Source organism: Motacilla alba, chromosome 19 (assembly GCF_015832195.1).
Source record: "Motacilla alba alba isolate MOTALB_02 chromosome 19, Motacilla_alba_V1.0_pri, whole genome shotgun sequence".
Taxonomy (NCBI): domain Eukaryota; kingdom Metazoa; phylum Chordata; class Aves; order Passeriformes; family Motacillidae; genus Motacilla; species Motacilla alba.
The window spans coordinates 10144769-10159870 of record NC_052034.1 but is presented as its reverse complement, the minus strand read 5'-3'; the positions used below and the strand labels follow the sequence as shown (position 1 = coordinate 10159870).

Genomic DNA, 15102 nt, shown 5'->3' with positions numbered 1-15102 from the left:
CAATGGCAACCCCATAGTTCCACGCCCATTGTCACTCCCTGCCTGTGGGAGCAGCCCCTCAGCCTGTGGTGACCCCATTCCACCTCCCCAGGGCTGATGCTCAACCTCTGCTGGAATTCTCTTCCAGTTCCTGCCTCAGGAACAATTCTCGAGGCCAATACAAATCTGGGCTTTGCTGTAATTTGTGGGTTTGGCTTTTCTGCCTTCAGGGAATCAGGATCACAGAAAGGCTTGGGGTGGGAGGGACCTCAAAGCCCATCCAGTGCCACCCCTGCCATGGCAGGGACACCTTCCAGTGTCCCAGGCTGCTCCAAGCCCCAGTGTCCAGCCTGGCCTTGGGCACTGCCAGGGATCCAGGGGCAGCCCCAGCTGCTCTGGGCACCCTGTGCCAGGGCCTGCCCACCCTCACAGGAACAATTCCTGCCCAATATCCCAACAAACCTCTGGCAGTGGGAGCCATTCCCTGTGTCTTGTCCTGCCTGGTCTGTCCTGTTCTCCCCAGGCTGGGGAAGGAATGGGAATTTCCTGCTGCATCCCCACTCTCCCAGCACAGAGGTAGCTGAGAGTTGGCATTGCCCTCCCTCCACGGGGACATTGAGCCAGAGGGGTTTGGTCGTTTTGGGTACCCTGAGGGTGGCTCAGTGGGGTGGAGCAGCCCTGGAGGGCCCTGGTTGCTGTGCACGAACCCTGCTGGGGCTGCAAGGCCTCACTTCGAGGAGCTTCTACAGCATTCAGGAAAACTCGTCATGGCTTGGAACAGTCCATCCTTCTTTCCTACAACCAGAGAGACTCCTCTGCTCCTCAGCACTGCACAGCAGCCAGGGTGTGTCTCCTCTCTGCTGCACCATTAGCAAGGATTAATTAATACCACAAACTGCACGTGCCCAATGTCCTGCTGGAGCAAAATGTTCACATTCAGCAGGAATTGTGGGTTTAACGCTTGGTTGGTGTAAGAACAGCACTTCCTACTGGATCCACAACAGAAGTCAGCTCAGAGGGAAGTGTCCTCTGCTTGTTCCTCCCTCCCAGGCACATGGGGGGGTGGTTAGGAATGTAATAAAAGGGGGCACAATCAGGGATGTGGCTCATGGGAGGTGTGAGAGCTACCAGGGGAATCCCTGAGGGTTTTCTCTTTGTTGGGATGGCCTGGATTGCTGCCTCTCCAGCCTGGAAGGCCATCCCTGGCACAGGGCTGGGTCTCTCTGCTGCTCCACCAGTGCCAAGGGAGCTGGCAGGGGCAAAACCCATTTACAGCATCAACTGTTAGAGTGAAACCAGCCCCAAAGAGCACAAACCCACACTGAGCTGTTGAAATGAGGCTGATGAAACACGAGCTGGGGATTGTGGCCTTGCCCTCAGAGCTGCTTTCCTGGGAGCCCATCCCTGGGTGTAACTGGGCTGTCTCCCACAGTTTGACATGCAGAGGATAACGCTGGAGGAGCTGAAGCACATCCTGTACCACGCCTTCCGTGACCACCTCACCATGAAGGACATTGAGAACATCATCATCAACGAGGAGGAGAGCTTGAACGAGAACTCTGGCAACTGTCAAACGGAGTTTGAAGGTGAGAGAGAGTCTCTGGGTTCCTGTTCAATTATCCTGTCTCTGATCCGGAACAGGGGTGCCCGGGGTTGGCAGGGAGTTATTTTGGAGTGAGGAGCAAGGACACCCAGAGAGCTCAACAGCTGCCCTCAGACTTCTTCTGTCCCTCAGCAAAGTGATCCTTTTCCAGCCACAGGGATGAAGCACTGGGGGTTTCCCCTCTCTCTGGTGGGATGCAGGCAGAGGGATGTGCTGAGCTCAGTGCCTAAGCCAGGCTGAATTTCCCTACAGAAACACCTTGATTTCCCTCATCCCACCATGGAAAGACTTTCTTGGCACTGGCAGGCTCTACCAAGCTATGTTGGGCTTCTCCAGTTTTCTGTTGAGATCCCAAAAAGGCTCCCAGGGAGCAGCTGGGATGAGTTCTCTCCTGCTCTGTAACACACAGTGAGCAGAGGTCCATGCCCTGCTGCCCTGAGGACCTTTTGCTCTGAGCTGCCAGGACTTGCCTCAGCCAGGACCGCTCCTCTCAACACGGGAGGAGCTCTGCAAAGTCAAGGGCTGAGCAGTGCTTGGAGGCACCCAGAGAAGGGGAAACATTTCCTTCCTTCAGCAGAGCCTCAGGGGATCAGGAATTGGAATCAGTACTGGGATCTACAGTAAGTTTTGCACTTGGACAGGGCTGACACTGGCAAGGACATTCCCCATTTTAAGCCACCTCAGAAGAAGCATTTTCATTTCCTTGGCCAGAGGAGCTCGCACTGCTCTGAAGTGTTGCTGCTTAGAGCAACCAAACAGGTCCTGGTTGTTCAGCCTGGGGCTGTCCCTGGATCCCTGGCAGTGCCCAAGGCCAGGCTGGACACCGGGGCTTGGAGCAGCCTGGGACAGTGGAAGGTGTCCCTGCCTAAGGCATGAGATGGTTTTTAAGTTCCCTTCCAACCCAAACTGATCTGTGATTCCAAGTAATCGTCTCAAGTGCAGAAGAGCCCAGAGAAATGGAACAGAGAAGCTCAGAGTTTGTGCCCTGGTGGAGCCACTGCGTGTCCCACCCAGCAATCCCACTTTATGCAGATCATTTTGGGGGGAATTATGACATTCTGTGGGGTCAAACAGCTCTGAAAGGGCACCAGGCAGAGACAAAGAGCTGAGGATGAAAATGTAGCCCAGTCCTTGGCCTGGCTAATGAACGGGATGCAGCAGCTCCATTCTCACCCTCACCTCTGCTAAACAGGGCAGAGAAGCTAGAGGAGCAGAGCTGGATTTTAAAAACCCTGCAGGAGGGAGGCAGCAGCAGCACTCTCTGAATCAGGCCAAGCAACAATTTTTGTGTTCCTCCTGGAGAAGAGCACAGAGGAAGAGATGTTTCTTCCTTGCCTGGAGCTGTTGGTGCCCTCTGACCTGCTGATCCCTGGGGACAGGAGCCAGCTGTCACTGCTGCAGAGTTTTGGGAGCTTGGCTGAACCATCCCAGAAAAAAACTGGGTCCCAAATGCTCAGCCTCTCATTTTGGAAGCTCCAGTTTCCAAAAGTGCAGCAGGAACAGCTTTTCTCGTGGGATGTTTTGGCATTGCTGGTGCCAGGCAGAACCTAGAAGCAAAACAGACCCTTTTTTAGATGTTTGGAACACACACAAATCCAGCAGGGACTAAAGATCAGCTGAACCATCAACAACGGGGCAAAGTTTTGCTCCAGGTCGCAGTGGAAGAGGACAGCTCTGGTCTGACAGCTCTGACAGGAGCATTTCTGCCAGGAAAGGACAGGTTGTGTCCCTGCAGCTTTCCAGGCTGGCCAGGAATGACCCTCAGAGCTCCCAGTTCTCAAACACCAGGATCCCTACAGGCCTCCATAGCAGGAATTACATGTCATGGATTGTGGCACTAAGGGACAGCTGTCAGCTGTCCTGGGCTGTCTCCCTGGGGTCACTCACTTCTAATTAGAGCATTGAAGGAGATGCTTTTTGGGTAGAATTCCTTGAGTTTAATTTAGGTGCTACCTTGGCATGAGATGAATTGCACCCTAAAAGAACTTCCTTTCTTAGCTCAACTCCTCAAATAGCAATTCAAATATTTCTTTCATCTCCCATCTATATTGAATGTATCATCCACCCCATGAAGGGCCTTTAATTCTGGGGAGGAATGAAGCCAAGATGAGCCCCAGTGGTTCTCACTGAGATTTGGGGATCTCCTAAGGGAGCAGACACAGCAGAGACTTCCAGGAGCAGTTTGGTGAAAGGGGGATCTCCACTCAGTGTCACCTCTGGGCGTTTTCTTGGATCCCAGACTAGCCCCAAACCCTTCTCCTCCTGTGGGCAGAGACATACCCCTTCTCCACACTTGGACATTCTCCTTCTCCACACCTGGGTGAGCTGGCTCAGGTGCTGAAGACTGTTGTACAGGTAATATCACCATCAGTACAAAGCCATGAAATTTCTGTCATACAATTATGCCACTATGTGATGATAAGGTCTTTATGACCATGAAATCTTCAGTATCAATGTGGATGGCAGACCTTGCACCTCTCACCACACAGCTTACCCCAAATACAGTATTTGTATTATAGTCAGGGCCAAGTCCAGGATTTCCTCAGCTCCCTCTGAATGCTGAAGTCCTTTGCAGGATGTCACATCCAAGGGAAGGACATGCCCAGGGCAGAGGCACAGTTCTGTATCTGTTTTTATCAGCACTCAGGGCAGGACAGTGAAGGCTGTGTAATTTCCTGGGACACAGGGAAAGGAGAATTTGCAGCTCCCAAAGATTTACAGCCCAGCAGTCTTTTCCTGGCAGTTCCCTTGATCCAGCACTCAGGACACAGAGCTGGTGGCACAGCAGTGTCAGTGGTTACAGGACTGCCGGGGGATCCCACCCTGAGCCATGACCCTCACATCCATGGGATGCAGCCAGCAGCTCCTCCCTGCCCCCCTGTCCTGCTCAGCTCAGCTTGGGGATGACAAGCTGACCTGTTAAACCAAAAATAACTCCAGGCAGCCAGAGCAAGCCACCATCACTCACCTGTGGCAGGGCTGGGACAGGGCTCTATAAATACACTGCTGCTGTCCTTGGGAGGAACTGTTCTCCTGCAGGAGAGAAGGCTCCCAGTGCTGGGAGCACATCCCAAACCCACCGTGGGCATCGTGACCTGGAAACAGCCTGGCCCCATTAGCCCCAGCTCCTGAAGGAGTCCTGGGGGCTGTGGTCTGCGCCAGTGGGGTAATTCTCCTCACCAGCCTGTCCTGGGACTGTTGAGAAGATGAAGAATGACCCAGCCTTGATTTGCCTTTGCCTCATGAGATCTGAGGGATGTTGGAAACCTCTGGGTGGCTCTTCCTCCTGAAAGGGTTGAGGATTTCTCCAGAGAAGCCTCAGACTCTGCCCATGTCCAATGAACCAGCTCCACATCCAACCCCTGGCATGTCCCATGGGTGGCAAAAGCTCCGAGTGGCACCCAAATGTTGGCATCCAGCCCTGGGACAATGCCAGCTGTGGGAACCGGCAGGAAAAGCAGATTCTGTGCTCAGAGATTATGGATTTAGAGAAAGGAGAGAACTGAGGGCATACTCTCCACAGTAAGCAGGGCTGGTTAAATGGAACTTCATGTTCAAGAGGGCAGCATGTAGGGAAGAATTTCAGGAATCAGGACATCGGGAGTTTCAGCTCCTCTGTCTCCCTGTGGATTTTAAGGGAGCAGGACAATGCTGATACCCATCTTCTTCCTGGAGTCATTCCTAACCAACAGCAAGAGGGTCTGGCTGGGCAGACATTCCCCTTTCCCCCGGGGTTATTTGTAGGTAATTTGGATGTTTGGTGACCTTTAGTGGGTAAAGAGAGTAAATGGGACTTCCCTGCATCCTTCAGGCACTGTTGTATAACAGAACCGTCAAGAAGTTGTTCAGTTCAGGAACATTTCTGCAAAAACACTGAGCATGTTTTACTCTTTTCCTCTGAAGAGGTGAGTTTGTTATCCCAATAAACCCTTGGCCAGCCTTGGCCTGCTGTTCCCATCACCTGCCCCACCTGACAGCAATGCTGGTGGTGTCAGTGATTTCTCTGCTGCCTGGAAGTGCTTTCAAAGTACAGAAATAATAGAAAAATACATTAAAAATAACTACAGCTGGGCAGGAACAAGCTTTTCAAAGCACCAGGGCACTGTGCACAAAGCCAAGGAGCCATAGCACTGATCCTCTGTGGTTTATAAAAGGCAGAGAAGAAATCCAGGAGCAGAGCAGTGCAAGCAGAGAGTGAGGAATTTGGGAGAGCTGCTAGCAGAGGGGATTTCATTCCCTGCCCAGAACACAGTGAGGCCTCACTCACATTCCCTGCCCAGGGCAGGATGGCTCCAACCCTCCCTAAGGAGGGCTCTGTGCCCCTGGCACTGAGCTGGGGCCACTGGGAGCTGGGATTGGGGCACAGGCACTGCTGAACACCAGCCAGAGGAGGTGATGGGGGAGAAAAATGGGATTCAAAACCCAGCATCCAGGGCTCTCTGTGCCATAAGGTTCAAGGCTGGAACAGAACAAGGGGATTTTCCATGAATTCTAAAAGTATTCTCCTTTCCAGCTTTCCAAATGTGGGCATCTGGAGCCTGTCCTTGGCTGCATTTTAGGTTTGTTTTGGGATTGTTTTCAACCATCTAAAAGTTTCCCATCACCACAAGACCATCCCTGAAGAGAAGGTGACAGGGACATCCCTTCCCAGGGCAAACCAAGCCCAAAGAGCAAAGCAAGACCCAGAGCAGGCAGGCAGAGCTGTCCATCCTGTGTGGGATGATTTCCTGGCTATCCCTGACTGACCTGGGCAGGCCAAGTGCCAGGTCCTGCACTTGTTCCATGGGGCACAACGGCAACAGAATGTCCCATGGAACACTCCAGGCTGGGAGAGAGGAGCTGGCAGCTGGAGAAGGTCTTGGGAGTGCTGCTGCCAGTGGCTGGACTTCAGCCCAGGTGTGCCCAGGTGGCCAAAAAGGGCAGTGGCACCTGGGCTGCACCAGGACCAGGGCAGGGCTTGTCCCCTGTGCTGGCACTGCTGAGGTCACAACTCAAACCCTGGGGTCAGTCCTGGGCCCCTCAGGACAATGCAGACTCTGAGGGGCTGGAGCGTGTCCAGGGAAGGGAATGGAGCTGGGGAGGGTCTGGAGCCCCAGGAGCAGCTGAGGGAGCTGGGAAGGGGCTCAGCCTGGAGAAAAGGAGGCTCAGGGGGACCCTTGTGGCTCTGCACAGCTCCTGACAGGAGGGGACAGCCGGGGGGGTCGGGCTCTGCTCCCAGGGAACAGGGACAGGAGGAGAGGGAACGGCCTCAGGCTGGGCCAGGGGAGGTTCAGATTGGAAAACAGGAAAAATGTCTTCACTGAAAGCATTGTCCAGCAGTGGTGGAATCTCCATCCCTGGAAGTGTCCAAGAAGTGGGGATGTGGCACTTAGGAGATGGCTTAGTGGTGACCATGGTGGTGGTGCTGGGGTGATAATTGGGCTGTTCCAGCCATCACCACCCTGGGATTGCCTGGGGGAACCTTCAAGGCCTTTGCAAACAAATCTCCACAGTGCCCCAACACCACACGTGGCTCTGACATTCAGATGTGGGGAGGCCAAGACAGAGTCATGAACTGGCTTTATTAAGTCACAGCACGAATTCTCACGGAGGAGCTTAGCAAAAAGTAAAATTAAATAAAATGAGTGCTAAAAATCCAAACTCTATCTGCTTTGTAATTGCTGCTCTCATCTCTTTTGACAATTATTCTGCAAGCATTCAGTTGGAAAGGTTCTTAATAAATCTGATTTGGCTTAAGCACAGAAAACCTAAAACCTAAAAAGTTTGGAAAAGTGACTCATGTGCCATGGATGCTCCTGGGAATTGTCACAGTGGAGGCCTGAGTGTCATCAGGGAGCACTTCTTGATTTTCTACTCATTCCCAGTTGACCTGGATGAGTTGGAGGGATTCACACAAGGTTGATAATTGCTATTAAAGAACTTCAGAAACAACTTCGTTCAAACTGAAAGAGGAGAAGTTTAGGTCAAAGAGTGGGAAGGAGGGTGGGCAAGCCCTGGCACAGAGTGCCCAGAGCAGCTGTGACTGCCCCTGGATCCCAGGAAGTGTCCAAGGCCAGGCTGGATGGGGCTTGGAGCAGCCTGGGATAGTGGAAGGTGTCTGTGCCAATGGGACAAAGATGAGGTTTAAGGTCACTTCCAACCCAACCCAACCCAACCCATTCTGTGATTCCAACTTCACAAAGAGCTTAAAAGAAATACACAGCTAACCCCAAACATCTCTGTGTTCATTTAAAGGGATTAAATGCCATGATGAGGGAGAGGAGTTCCTGAAGGGTTAGGAAGGACCAGAATGGGCTGGTTTAGAAGTCCTGGAGGGTTGGTGGGTTGTTTGGGAATGTCCCAGCAGGGAGAGGCAACAGTGAGAACAGGAGGTCCCTGAGCTGCTCCAGGAGGGAACAGAACCCCTGGCCTGTGTGACGCCCCTCTTGTCCCCGCAGTGCACGCCCAGAAGCAGAACCGCCAGACGTGCGTGCGCAAGAGCCTCATCTGCGCCTTCGCCATGGCCTTCATCATCAGCGTGATGCTGATCGCGGCCAACCAGATCCTGCGCAGCGGCATGGAGTAGCGCTGGCACGGCTCAGAAAGGTCCTGGCACGGGATGGCGGCCATGCATGCGCACCCCGGGAGAGCTCCCGCCCCGATCCCACGGCACCGACACGCGGGCACAGCCGGCGCCTGCAGCAGGAGCCGGAGCCAGCAGCGTGTCCTGTGAACCAACCACATCCTTTTGGCAGGGACATCAAAGGGCTGTTCTAATGCTTTAAAGGTTTTGTTTCCTAATGCAATAATCCCACATCCAGGAGTCCCGAATTATTGCTTCGAAACAGCAATGGCAACGCGGAGGACACTTGGATCCGGCGCTCTGTGGTTTGGAAGAGGCCCAGCCTCGTGACTTGTCCTTACCCCAGGGCCCAGTGACTATCCCACGGAGCTCCCGCTGGGCCCGCATTCCCAGGAAGTTGATCGTAGCATTGCCACAAGCAAGTCCTGTTTCTTTTGTTCCACGTGTTCCAGCTTCACTTTCCTTTTCCCTTATGACCATGCCATGGAGTTTACGGCATTAGAGGGGAGCTAGAGCATCCTTGTACAGTATTTTCTGAGGAAGAAAGGGGAGAATTTGCCAGCACCATACAAAATGTCTATTTTTTGCTTCATCAACTCCACCTTTGACACGAGACTGTGGGGTAGCAGGAGCCTGTTGGTCATTTTTTTTCCGACTGTGAATCAGGGCTTGAGGAGCACCCCTTGTTTTCCCACCTGGGCATTGCTGAACTTGTGCAAAGTCTTCCAAGGGACTCTGCCACCACCAGCGCCAGCTAAACCCCCCTCTCCTCGGGCCTCTCTGCATATTCAACATTTCCTCTCCAGCAGTTTTAGCCTTCTTCTTTATTGGACTTCAAGAATTTTTTTCCCTGGTGAAAATCCTGAGGGAAGTTCTTCCTGAGCTTTCCTCCCCTCTCCTTGCCTGCACAATTTTAATTTATTCCATTTCGTGTGGCCTGGTTGTGATCTGCAGTGAAACCTCCATGGCAGACATCATCCTGTGGGGGAGGTTTTATTTTCACCCACATATTAAAGTGTTGATTTGACCAGTCAACTTCTCCATTCCCTCCCAGGATCCATCCCACCACCCCCATCCCATGGCAGGCTCCAGTGGGAGCCACTGGAAAAGCCGAGCTCAGCAGGAGAAGAAGGAACCAACCTGAGCCCACCCCTGTGTGCTTGGAGTGTGTCAGCAGACTTCCAGATCTGGGGAGCATTGGGTGGTTTTCCTGGAATGCATTTTAGGGAGCAGCAAGGAGAAGATGGAATGGTGCAGAGCAGGGACACCACACGGGAAGTGCAAGGAGCCAGGATGACTTGGGAAGGTGTTTTTCCTTTGAAACTTGACACGAATCCGTGCATTTCCCTTTGGATGAACTGTGCCTCTGGGTGCCACACCAGGACAGAGGTGATCTCCTGCCCTCTTGGGAGATCCCAGCTGGTGATCACGAAGTGCTCCAAGGGAGTTCCATGGAGGCACTCAGGTGCTGGAGTGGGATGGCTCTGCTGGGAGAGCTCCAGGCACACCCAGGAACCCTGAGATGTTGCTCCTGGAAGCGGAGGTGACTGTTCCCTGTGCCACAGGAGGGGCAGGATGGCTCCCCCAGGCTTTGCACAGCCCCAGCCTCCCTCATCCCACCCTGCAGCCACTGACTTACACTGGATCCATCCCTGACACTCATTCCAGCTCTTTCTTTTCTACTACTCTGAGTGACATTTATCTGTATTTTTAGAAGCCTAATATAAAAATCTGCTGCTCGTTGTCCTGTCTCCCACCACCCCTTTAAACTCAAGTCACTTTTAAGTGTCTCAGTGTCCTACCTCCACCTTTTCCTGCCATTTTCCTGGTGTCCTCTCCATCCCAAAGACAACACCTTTTCCACAGCAGCTGAGTTGGTTTTTTTCTGCCTTTCCTAAATACATAACTACTGCATTTCTGTTCTGCTGTGATCAATAGAGGTGAACTGCAGAATATTCCATAAAAGAAATGATTCTCTCTCCCAGAAGATAGAGAGATTTCCATTTGCTAGAGGGCAGCAGCAGAATATCTGTGGGATATTCTGGTGTGGGATTCTTGGTGCTGGGGAGCCCAGACACATTTTCTGTGCTGGACATTGCATATAACGAACTTGGAGATCATTTTGAGGAAACTGATCTCCATTTTTAGGTCTCAGGGCTCTGTGGAAAGGTGGCAGCTGTGAGAAAAAAAAAAGTCTAAATGTTCCTTGCCACCAAGGAATACTCATTTTGTCCCTGGGATTGTGCTGGAGTGAGCATGGGCAGAGGGAGGTGTAGGGGAGGGATGGGGGAGCACTGGGCAGAGCAGTGCCTCCACTGACCCCAAACCCACAACCCCAAACCAGGCATGTCCCCACATTTCCTCACCCATGTGCCACAAACCCCCAGCAGACTCCAGGCCCAGCAGCACCTCATGGACAATGAGTGTCTGCATTCCTTGAAGCTTTCTGGAAGGCTCCAGAATTGCCTCCTGCATGCCCCATAAACCCTTGTAAATACAGCCATTCTCCAGCCCAAACCTTCCCCTCGCAGCTCCATTTGTAAAGCCAAACCTATAATGAATATATTGGTAAAAGCCATAGCCTGGTGTCAGTAGAGTTCATTGCACAACTCCCCACTGATTTTACTGGGTACAGGATTTTTGGGGCTTTGGGGTGTGATTTTTCTGTAGGGAGCCTCACTTTTCCATTATGAATCAGGGTCATGTCTTGCCAGAGGTCTCCTTTCCCTTCCTAGAGCAGCCTTCCTCCATCCCCGGGTGTTGTGAAGAGATCCCTTCTTTAATCAGTAGCTCCTGGAATGCAGGATGGATCAGGCCAAGCTATTCCATCCTTTCCTTCCCCACAACATTCCCATCCAGAAGCACTGAATGTCTCCTACCTCCCTCCCTGGCTCCATTTATGTAACATCCATTTATCTCTTTTTTTTTCTTTTTTTTTCTTTCTTTTTTTTTTTTTTTTCTTCTTCTACACAAGAGGGGAAAAATAGGGCTTTTTGCTGCTTTTACAGACAGGAGGTAAAAATAGAGCAGTAAAATTCTGATTGGAACCTGATGGCAAAAGCTGAGGGGGGAGAAAGCAGAAGAATCAAAGACATAAAAATAAAAACCCCACATCCCATACTTTAAGGAAAAAAACCCCTTATTTAAGTGCTAATTAACATACTTTAAAAAATACCCAGACTGCAGCAGAGCTGTCAGAAAAAGCTCTAAACTTCTGCTCTTGCCAGTTCCAGGAGGATTGAAGTGTCTTTCCAGCCCTGCAGTTCTGGAGGAACAGGAGATTGCCATGGCAACCCTGGCTGTTCGTGACATGGGTGCCACCGTGGCTGAGCACACATGATCCCAGACTTCCAGGGATGGGCAAACAGCTCCCAGCAGTGGGACAGGGGCTCTTCATGGATTAGGAAATTATTAGGAATTCGTGAGCAACTCTGTTGGCTTGGCCACAAAGAACTGTGTGCAATTAAGGGGATTGACATGCAGGGAAGGCTTTGAGAGGGACATGATGATTTCAGCTCAAAAGACGCTTTGGTTTAATTCAGGAGGGAGTGAAATCCACTCAGCCTGAGCACTGCCTGTCCTGGGTTTGCTGAGGACTCTTTGGGAAGGTTCTCCATGTGAGGATCGAGCTCTGGTAGGAAGGATTTGGGTTCCTGCTCCTGCACCCCTGATCACCCCTGACCTTGGCTTCAACCACTGGCTTTAGCAGTGATCCTGATCCCATGCTCCTGGAGAAGCCGGCAGAAGGAACAGCACTGAACAATGCTGAAATAATTTGCAGGCTGTAGGGAAGTGAATTCCAGCAAAAGCTGCTGAAGGAACAGTGCTCACCTGTCAGAGCCAAAGCCATTCCTTCAGGGCAGCCATGAGGAAACCACAGCTGGGGAGTTCCAGGCAGGACAGGTGCAGTGGCTTTGTCCTGTGCACCACCAGGAGCTGGACTTGAGGTCCTTGTGGGGCCCTTCCAACTCAGGATATTCCATGATGGTGGTGCTGGTGGCCTTGGAGAGCCAGATCCTGCTCACAGCCAGTGACACCTGGGAGGTGTCATCTCCAGTGCCACCCATGGGAGCCTGGCCCCTCCACGAGTGCACCACTGAGGAGGGATTTCTGATGAGAAGCAATGTCAACATAAGTGAAATATTTAAATTAGGAAGGCTTGGCTTTGTTAGGACTGTGGTCCTCATGCTGTGGGAGGTGATAGGGAATTAGAGAGAGTTCACAAAATAATTCTCCTTCCTGCTTGAAGGGCACCCCCCAGTCACTGTCAGCACCTAGGACAGTGATCACAGACCCCAGGTCTGGGGTGAGCAGGAGGGTGGGAGGGAGGAGCACCCCCAGCTCCTGTCCCTGCTCCCCGGTGAGCCAAGCTGAATTTCTGGGTGTAATCCAGTTCATTTGAGAGATTCCATCCCGGTTATCCAGAGGTTTCACCTTTTGGACACGTGCAGTGGCAGGGCTGATGCTGGTTGCTTTAATTCCAGCAGCTTGGATACCCCTCTTTATAAGCTGGGCCGAGTAAAGAGGGGTTTTAAATTCAGAACTAGGGTAGGAAGCAAGCAAAGCAAGCCAAGCTAGACAACATTCCCAAGGCTGCCACTCTGGATGTCTGCAATCTGTTTGGATGAGCCAAGCACCCACTGGTCCTTTCTTCCATCGAAGTTTAGGAATATTTTGTCCCAAACCCCGACTCTGCATCCTCCTGCCTGTTGCAGAAGAGCCAAACATCTCCTGGGCCCCCCTGGCACTGGGAGGGGCTCCAGGTGACTGGGAGGGGCTCCATTCTTGGCGAGGGCTCCAGGACATGGGGGGACTCAGCTTTTCCTATGGAAAATTTGGCCCCTGCACGTGCTGGGAGCTGCCAGGGCTGTCACCACCCCGAGGTGACAGGAGCACAACCCCCACCAGCCCTGCATTGGCGAGGGGAGAAGCAGTGGGAGGAATGACATTAAAATCTCTAAGAATGAAGTCCCTTATTTTACCCACCCCTGTAATCCATGATTTAGTTCCTGCTTTATGGATGAGCGTTTGAAAGAAGAAAAACCAACTCTTCTAAAATGAGAATCTGATGAAGTGTCTTTTTTTCTTGGCTCTGAATCACGCTTCCATTCCACTGATGAAGATGTACAGAACTTGCTGGGTTTCAATCTATTATTTTACCCTCCTGTGCTCTGACAGTGCAATTACATTTCCCTGGCATCGCTTAAAACCTGTTCCTTTCCCAGGAATTTAATGCAGAAAAAGAAAAGCTTCACCACATTTCCATGTCTTTATGTTGTTGGCTGTTATCAGGATGGGGTCTGTATTTCTCCAGTTCAAGAAGGACATTTTAGGCAGCTCTAGGAAGTGACGAAGCTTCACCAAGAGCAAGGTGGGCTGAAAATCTAAGATCCTTTTATTTGGAAATGTGATCCACTTGCACCTTTCCAGTAGCGAAAGTCTAGAAAACTGCTGTAATTTGGCATCTCCACTATGAAATAATTGCAGCCCCAGAAGAGGGAGAAAGGAGAAAAAAGAAATCCTCTGGATCTAGAGTTCAGTACTTGAAAATTTAATGATGAAAGTACCACAGGGTTTTTTGTTTTTTGGTGGTTTTTTTTTTCTGTCAAGACAGACTAAAATACTTTGTAGCATTGCTAGATGAAATTGCCATTTTCCACCCAATTATTTCCCCAGTATGTTCCTGGCCTGTCTTTGCCAGCATCCCAAACCAGCAGCTGGATTTGCCCCTCTTTGGGTGAGATCCATGTTCCAGCTTTCCTTTCCCAGCTGGTCCCGTGTCTCCATCAGCCAACTGGGAGACCTTGGGAAGCTCTGAGGTGGCTCTGGTGCCACCAGCACTTGGGCACATTCTGTCCCTCCTGGGGGCTATTCCAAAGGGTGCAGGTGATGTTGTTGACATCAGTCCCCAAATTCCTGCCTCTGTTCCCACTGCAGCAGCCCGAGGGGGGGCTCACCCTCCTGAGCATCCCTTCCAGAGAGTCCAAGCTCTTCCAGCTGTTGTTCCTCAGATTTATCTGGGCTGGGTGAGGAAGGGAGAGCAGGTTACCTCTGGGCCCCAGGGTCAGTCAGAAATAACTCATTAGAGTAAACTGGAATAAGCCCAGGACCCAGGCTGTTGCCATTTAATCCATAGCAGGATCTAAGGAATCAATGCCTCCTGATTCATCTCTAGGAAGGTCTCCACTAATCCCTGTGTCTCCCTTTTGTCACCAGCTCATATTTTCCAGCCATTTACTGTTCATTTGTAAACTCACCGGGTTTTTTTGGCTCGTTAATGAAAGACATGGCTTTTTAAATAAAGAAAAAAATTCACAAAGTCAGCAGCATAATAGTAAAAAAAAAAAAACCTAACAAAAAACCTTTGTACAAAATACTGTAAATATTAATATAAATTAACTGGGCATGCAACTGAAATAAATCCTATGTTATTACAAGTTATCTGAGTGTATAAAGGAGTGTATAAAGGAAAACTGAATGCCATATGTATCAGCTGTTCCCTCTAACCAAACTCTACTGTAAATATATAATCTGTATAAAAATATTTTAATTTTACCATTATTTATGCAATAGAAATAAAGGTTTTTTTTCTTTTGATGAAGCTTTTTTCTTCTTTTGAAGCACTGATATTTATTCATGCCCGAGTACAAGAGCAAAAGCAAGATTTGCATAAAATATTAGGACAGAGACCCTTTATTCCTTCTGAGAGATACATGAACATTTGGAGGGGTTATTTTGCTTTGAAAATAGATTTACATATTTAAAAGCCTGTTATTACAGAAGGAGCTCCTGGCTGGAGAAATGGGATCAGCAATTCCAGATGCACAGGAGGACAAAGGGAGGGATTGAACTTCTCCTCTGGAAAGCAAAGCCACAACTGGTCAGATCTCAGAGAGAAAGGTCAGCACTTGCTTAAAAAGCCCTTTTTTATCCCTCCCAGAGAGCCAGAGGCTGATCC

At 50.8% G+C, this 15102-nt stretch overlaps 1 protein-coding gene across 4 annotated transcripts in view; it reads left to right on the top strand.

Annotated features, from left to right (window-relative positions):
• Window positions 1–14751, top strand: part of CALN1 (calneuron 1) — a 147262-nt gene extending 132511 nt beyond the window's left edge. For all 4 annotated transcript variants that reach the window (XM_038158179.1, XM_038158180.1, XM_038158182.1 and 1 more), the window contains 2 exons: window positions 1412–1565; window positions 8020–14751. In XM_038158179.1, coding sequence (XP_038014107.1) covers window positions 1412–1565; window positions 8020–8147 — 282 coding nt within the window. In that variant the 3' untranslated portion in view covers window positions 8148–14751. The remainder of the gene's footprint in view (window positions 1–1411; window positions 1566–8019) is intronic.
• The last annotated feature ends 351 nt before the right edge of the window (window positions 14752–15102 follow it).